Below are 7,742 nucleotides of genomic sequence, written 5' to 3'. Positions count from 1 at the left end.
TGTTGCTGCCATGAGACCTCCTTTAAAAGTTCCAGTGAGAAATGTACAGTCACAGAAAATCATGGGACGACATAGTTTATATCCCTCTATACAAGCTCCAAAGCAAACAAAAAAGTCTATTGAATCTTTTTGTAGCATCATTGAAATCGAAATCAATAAATGACCCAGGGTTTGTTTCCCTAACAGCATTCACCCACCAAGCAAGATCAGTGTACGACTTAACATCATTACCAAAAATCTGTTTATGCGACAACTCAATTGCATGATATGCGTGGTGATACTGGATTTCAATGCCACCACTAACTTTAAGATAATCTATGATCTCTGCTGGTGTTATGCGAGGGTTGTGCCTGACCATCTCATGAATTAGACTGTTCATGAGTTTTTTTGTAACTCTTGGATTCTTCAACATATAACCACCGCCACAGGTGTGCCTTCCCACATATTCCTTTATCTTAAAAACATCAATAGAACTACCAATGGCAGTTGCGTGAAGCTTCCATGAACAACCTTTCACACTACATACGGCGGTGAATCTCTCAAGGTCATTCTTCTTCTTAATTACCTCATATCCAGTTCTCATGCAGTATTTTTGGCATGCTATACGTACGGCATCAACACCACCATAGAATAATTGATCTGTATCATCAAAAATCTTATCCCAACCATCTGAAAAAAACACTCTTGGGGCTTCTTTACCTTCTTTCAAATAACTATTCTTTGCACTGACAACTAAGTCTGCATTACTGTCAACTTCCATACGCCTAGACGCGCCATTTGAAATTACATCCACATGCAAATCAAAGAAAGCTGATTGCTTTGAAGAATGTAATGCAGAGATGCCCTGGAGTGTTACATCGGCAAGAATAGGAACTATCGCTTGATTCTGGAAATAGTTAACCAGAATAGTCGATGGAGTCAACCAGCTCCACATATTACAGATGCAAAATTTCAAATCCTCTAAAGTTGAAAACGATGTAACCTCATATGCAAAATGATATTGCTTATGGTATACATGAGAATAGATGGAGAAGTCTGGTTTGGGACCAACGTCAGACATGTTAACCCTGTAAATGATCCAAAAATTAACTAAGTCTCTGAATGGATATAAGTTATACATATTGATATGTATTGGCATCTACTGTATTGCACGATACATACTAAAGAGCGCAGGCTATATGTAGTACGTATTGGTATGTAACATGTAGAATAACTAAGTCTCTGAATTCCTATACGTTATACATATTGATATGTATTTGTATGTAACATGTAGAATATATTTTACAACATATCAATATGTTTTGAGTTTCATCTCTATAAATAGAAGAACTGCAGCTATATCAAAAAGAGAATACAAAATTACTACACGATCTATCTAACAAAACAAACCTATATCGAAAAATACAGTAAAACAAACCTATATCAGATTACAAAGAAACTAAAACAGAACAGCAGCAGAGAAAAGGTGATTATAGTAACATACATTGTTCGAATCTGAGATTAACCTAATTCGATTTTAAGATACCTAATTGAAAAACACAAAAATCACAATGTAAATCGAACGGAAACTGAATTGAACAATATAAATCATCACAAAACTGAAATCATAAAAGAAAGATAACAATGTACATCATAGACAACTATTCTGATAGAAATCGGATCAGAATAAACCTAATTATTCATCAACATTCCAAGAACAACAGCAGAGGAAGATGATTTACGAGATAAATACCTTGTTCGAATCTGATTTCGAAGCACAGATGATTTACGAGATAATAGTTGTGATTTACGAGATAAAATATTGTGATGAACCAAAACGCAGGAGCAGAGAAAACCAAAGAGAAACAGATGATTATAGTAACATACATTGTTCGAATCTGAGATTAACCTAATTCGATTTTAAGATACCTAATTGAAACACACAAAAATCACAATGTAAATCGAACGGAAACTGAATTGAACAATATAAATCATCACAAAACTGAAATCATAAAAGAAAGATAACAATGTACATCATAGACAACTATTCTGATAGAAATCGGATCATAATAAACCTAATTATTCATCAACATTCCAAGAACAACAGCAGAGGAAGATGATTTACGAGATAAATACCTTGTTCGAATCTGATTTCGAAACACAGATGATTTACGAGATAATAGCTGTGATTTACGAGATAAAATACTGTGATGAACCAAAACGCAGGAGCAGAGAAAACAATCTGAGATGAAAAAAAAGAAGAAAGAAACTGAATTTGATTTGTTCGTGGAGTTGCAGAAAGGGTATTTTTGGTACTTTTGAAAAACTTGTCTTGTGTGACCCGCACGTTTTGGACTAGGGAATAAATATTCTGGTCCAAAAACATGTTTTTGGACCAGCAGATAATTTTATTCTAGGGGTGGATTAGAGAGTAACCAGTACTGGGTTTCCTGGACTACCTAGTAATTCCTATGAACCAATTTCTGGTCATGTAAACCCATGAATCTCAGCTTTATAAGACTATTATAGTACTGTACTATCAATCTCTAAACTCGCTCGGCCTCAAGGGGTTATAAGACTAATCCCCATAAACCCAAGATCGCAAAGATAACAATTGGGGTTTAGACTTGGGCAAACAAAGGCCAAAAGCATCAAAGAATTTGAAAAAAATAAATAAAAAGATTTTACTGAAGAGAGACAGTGAGAAACATCGTTGCGCGAGCAGCAGAATCATAACGAACTCTAGATAGTTTGGCTTTGATCCACTGACCCCAGCCTTCTCTTTTAGAATCATCATTTTCACTAATATCACCATCTAGTTCAGGTACTTCTATATATATGGTGTTAATGTAGGGGGAAAATATCACACCGTTAGTTATCATGCGAAGTTATCATATTATACGGGAGCGAGAACATGGCACATCAAATCTTAAAATAGGGGAAATATTAGTTGTACCCCACTACATGTTAGCTGTCATCCACTATGTAAACACCTATATAAAAAGAAAGTCAAAGAGAGAAAAAACAGAATTTGTATTATTAATATTATCTCCTTCTTCTTCCTTCACCAACTTAGAGCTCCAAATACTCATTAATGGAGTCTCAATGTAATCCAAATGTAATTTCAACAATCATAGTGAACCCTAACCCCGTGGATGTAGATCACATTGATCGAACTACGTAAATCTTGTGTCTTATTTTACATTTCCATCATTTTTATCTTCATTTTCATGTTAAATAAGTTTAGATCTAGAAATTGTTAAAGGGATGTTAGTTATGGGATTTCCTGCAACTAAAGTTAATGTTACACCAACTGGTCTTAAACTTTCGACCTTGCAATCAATAATTCAGGATAATTAATAAATTTATCCCCACTAATTTGTTTTTTTTCCTTCTTAGTAATCCTGGCATTGGTGATACACTCCTTTATGCACTCATGATCCATCTTCTTAGTCCTACACTCTTAACCCCAACCCTTCGGTTTTGAGTTACCAACAGAAAACAAAGAGCGTCGTGAAGCAAAAACAATAGAATTCTAAAATTTCAGAATTATTGTTACCCACTAATTTTTACATAACGAAAATACTTACTACTCCTTTAGCATGACTAACCACCAATCTTCTTCTTCTATTGTTCTCCTCTGCAGAATGTATCCGGTGAGAGAATAAACTGATAACAAAGATTGAGAAAAAGAAATGGAGGCATCGTGATTCCCCTTCATTTGGAGAATGTTGTGCTATTAAAACATTAATAAAAACTGATACTCAGCTCGTGTTCTTCTTCATTAATACAAAAATGATACTTAGTTTAGTAGGTATACAGATTTGATGGTCTCTGAGTTGTTTACCTATCCAATCAAATATACCAATCAAATAAAAATCTAAAATGAAATCCAGACTAAGACAATAGTTACCTAGTATCCGTGAGAGCGCATGATGGGAAGATGACAACCCATCTTGAGATTTATGTAGTTGAACATTCAAGGATTCCTGTAACGTCAGAGATTGATTATCAGGTATTAATCTAAGGGATTGAATGTTGCAAATAATGGCTTTTGTAACCGGCGAACAACGGGAGGAGAATTAGTAGAAGAGAATCCCTAATTTAGGGCTTAATTGGATTTTAGTGCTTTTGGTGTTCATTAAATTTCGTAACCGAAGAGAAGAATGAGTGAAAGAAGTGATCTCACCCGTCGGATTGGGGCTTAGAAAGGGGTTTCACTATTTGTCTTTTTCATTCTGGCAAAAATAAGAGCCGTCGATGTCTCTAAAAGACACATTTACAACCGTCAGATGGTTACAAAATCATTTGTTTTTGTAAGATAGATGTTTTTCTGGAAATGTTTAATGTCTTCTGATGGAATCAATAAACTTTTTCTTTTTTGGTGATCCACAACACAAACAAAGATGAAAGAATCTCAAAATTAAACGTTTTTTATTAAGACCAGAAACAAATCTCCTCCTCTTTTAATTCCAATTTTTTCAATTGTTTTGGATCCTCTATTTACTCCATCATTATCCTCCCACGATTAAAGAGTTGCTTACCCATAAATAAGTTAAAACCGTGCATGCTCTAAGGTTTGCATGCGACGAAACGGCTGCTCCTTTATGACTAGCACGAAGTAACCCAAAAGAAAAAACGTCTAAGAATTGAATGTTTCCCTAATTACAATTATCAATGAGCAGTGTATAAATAAAGGAGTGTATTTCTTCAACTATACACATTCACTCATTTCCAACTCATTCACTTATTCCAACTTACTTTTTTGGTGAAATTTTTAGCTTAAGAGTATCAACATGTCAAACATGATTAGCCGCAACTCCACAAAAACCGTTGCTCAAAACGTGTTTGCTTTTTTTTCGAGAATGCATGATTGCGATGAAAACAAACCTGCAGTATTCAGGTTTCGTGTTGCAAGAAAATGGGAAGAGATCGATTTCATGGCGACCAACGAAGTCACTATTTTGGATTTGCTAATGATCGATGAAAACTTGAGTATATTGTTATTTCGATCCGAATTTAACTATTCTTTTTAAAAGAATAAAATATTAGTGACGCCTTCTAATCATGTTTTACATAATTGCGTTGAAAATAAACCTGCAGTACTCAAGTTTCGTGTTGCCAGAAAATGGGAAGATGTCGATTTCATGGCGACCAACTAAGTCACTGCTTTGGATTTACTAATGATCGATCAAAACGTGAGTATATTTTTATTTCGGTCCAAATCAAACTAATGTTGTTGTTTTTTTTAATAAAAATATTAGTCATGCATTCTAATCAATCTTGACGTCCAACACAGAAATATACCATGCAAGCCATCGTCCCTAAGAATTTGATATTGGAAGTTCGGAACATTGTTCCATTAGGGAGGACTTTATTCACTCTCTAAGTTCAATACTAGGACGGAGAGATCCATATATCTTCCTTCAAAGAATGATCAACGAGGAATTTTTATCAAAAACTATTATCTTAAGTCTAAAGAATATCCTGTGAAATTATTAAGCTATTATTCAAATGTAACCGAAATTATAATTATTTGGATTAAGATTTAATGTCTACAAATTCTCATTGGTCAATTAAGCCTCATAGTGTGTGGTAATTATAAAAATCATTCTAACCAAAAATTACGCCGTGCTGTTACGGCACCCAGTAAAAACCAAACAAGAAAGAAGATAACATGACGAATAAATTTACCACAAAAGATAAAAAATATCAGCACAAAATTACAGTTTAAACATTCAAACAAACAAACCAAATACATAAAACAATAAATCCTCGCCCATGTGATAAGATGACAGAATAGATTTTGCCACAAAAGATTAAAAATATCAACACAAAAGTTACAGTTTATTCAAACCAAGACTTGAAATAAAACCTCCAATATGGAATCAGTTGGAGAAAAGGAAAAAACATTCAAACAAACAAACAAAACACCTAAAACAATAAATCCTCACGCATGTGTTAACCAAATCACTCGTAATTGCGTTTCAATTAAATTACGTTAATCACTAATTCCGGCGACGACAAGATCTTCGAATTTCTCCGCTCCTGCCTGTGAGAACTTGAAGAGCTCCCATTTTGATCATGGCTGCACCAAATTGAGTTTGGAAACTTGCTCCATTGTTTGCCAAGGAAAAAACGATTCCACTAGTCGAACGGTGGGATGCCATGGATTGATCGATTTCAAAAATTGCTCTCCCTGCTCTTGCCTGTCTGTAAGAACCATTATCAACGACTAAAGAACTACCAGGTGTTTGGTCTAGATTGATCAAGTTGTCGAACGGTGATCCTTGGGGACACCTTCCTCTCAGTTGATTCCGTAGAGTGGGATTCATGGATGGATCGGGTCTACCAGTGTTTCTGAAATTGAAGAGTCTGTCTTGGATAAATGAACAATGTGTTATCCCTACGGTATGACCTCCACCTAATAAAACGAAAATGGCAGTCAGAATAACTTTAGACAACACGTAAAGCTAAACGAATCGAAAAGAAATACATTGGTATGTGAGGCACTGAAAATAGTACATACCTATAAGAAGAACCATATCTCTAACAGTGAAACCTTTGCTGCCAAAGAAAGCTATGGATGAGGGGACTGAAATTGAAGGGCCTGGGAGGTTGACATTTCTAGCTTGGCCAGAAAAACCATCTCTTCTTCCTGTTTGTACTCTGTAATTCATCCCTCTAGCCTGCATGGTATAAAAAACAATATCAGATGAGGGTCAACTATATATATCATGTTTTCTCTGCATGGCTAGCTCCCACGGTGCGTATAGCTACTTTGTGGAGTTTTTCAATATTTGTACACATGCATAGTTAAGAAAAGATCCTGCAATATTGTAGTACCAAAGCGACGGCATCTCTAGTAGCAACGGCAATGATATCAGCACAGGAGACGAGTCTAGGGCAAGCTCTCTCAAGTGCAGACTTAATTTGATCGATAAGGTCATATCCTCTGACGCTAAAGTTTGGAGGCGATGTTTTTTCACTTGAAGGGCCATCCAGGAGCAGGGAAGCATCACATCCCTTCATTCAACCACAAAAAGCTTACCATTAGTATGCTAGTCAGGACTTCAAATATAGTCCTAGAATAATTGATTGGCAAAATATTGCCGGAATTTTAGAACATGCATACCGTAACAAAACAATCATGGAACTGCAGTCGGAGGAGAGCAGCAACAATAGTAGGGTCCCTCGCAAACCTTTGGCGCACAACATTTCTGATGATGGATTCTACATTATTCGTTCCGCACTTGCGATTGTAAAATCCTGCTTGCAAAGCACCATGGCAGCTTGACAAGTTAAGCAAAACCAGAAGAACTACAACAACTCCAAAACTCTTCATTTTAGGATTTGTATTTGAAGATGTTTTCTGAGTGAGTACAAAATGCAAATATCTCGTCTCTATTTATACATGAAGAAAACAGCCCACTTGTAGTAAAAGAAACAAGCGCCCAAAAGATAATGGTTGCACGACACCACGCACGTAGTATATAAACACCGGTTCGTCAAAATATTTTTTCTAAGCTGAAGATTGAGTTGGTCAATTCATCATGAGCTGAGATCGTGTTTTCACCTACTCCCAATTGCTTTATAATAATAGTAACAGAACAGAGCAATGATTGGGGTAGTCTGGAGCCTTAGTCGTACGCAGTGTTAGTTTAGTGTACAGCCTTCTTCTTTCTTCGTGTATTACCCTTTCCACGCTCCACGCAGCGGACGGTATCAGCCATCTTCATCAGCCATACCACAAAAGTCAATTC

The 7,742-nt window shown here is 35.8% G+C and overlaps 1 protein-coding gene across 1 annotated transcript; it reads right to left on the bottom strand.

Annotated features, from left to right (window-relative positions):
* Nucleotides 1–5,761: 5,761 nt before the first annotated feature.
* Nucleotides 5,762–7,345, bottom strand: LOC113277888 (peroxidase 57-like). Its single transcript, XM_026526859.1, has 4 exons — nucleotides 7,115–7,345; nucleotides 6,826–7,005; nucleotides 6,509–6,668; nucleotides 5,762–6,403 (listed from the first exon to the last, which is right to left on the bottom strand). The coding sequence occupies exons 1-4, from the start codon at nucleotides 7,322–7,324 to the stop codon at nucleotides 5,988–5,990; spliced, it is 966 nt and encodes a 321-aa protein (XP_026382644.1). The 5' UTR covers nucleotides 7,325–7,345; the 3' UTR covers nucleotides 5,762–5,987.
* Between the last annotated feature and the right edge of the window lie 397 nt (nucleotides 7,346–7,742).

Source organism: Papaver somniferum, chromosome 5 (genome assembly GCF_003573695.1).
Source record: "Papaver somniferum cultivar HN1 chromosome 5, ASM357369v1, whole genome shotgun sequence".
Classification (NCBI taxonomy): Eukaryota; Viridiplantae; Streptophyta; class Magnoliopsida; order Ranunculales; family Papaveraceae; genus Papaver; species Papaver somniferum.
The sequence above is the reverse complement of the archived record's forward strand: the minus strand, read 5'-3'. Positions and strand labels throughout refer to the sequence as shown.

Bases quoted from the DNA above. Each gene is read 5' to 3' on its own strand.
- LOC113277888 (XM_026526859.1), bottom strand. From the start codon at position 7,324: ATGAAGAGTTTTGGAGTTGTTGTAGTTCTTCTGGTTTTGCTTAACTTG. The intron at 6,669-6,825 runs GTACTACAATAT...TATACCATGCAG, and splicing joins CTAGAGATGCCGTCGCTTTG to GCTAGAGGGATGAATTACAG. The intron at 6,404-6,508 runs GTATGTACTATT...TCGTTTTATTAG, and splicing joins AGATATGGTTCTTCTTATAG to GTGGAGGTCATACCGTAGGG.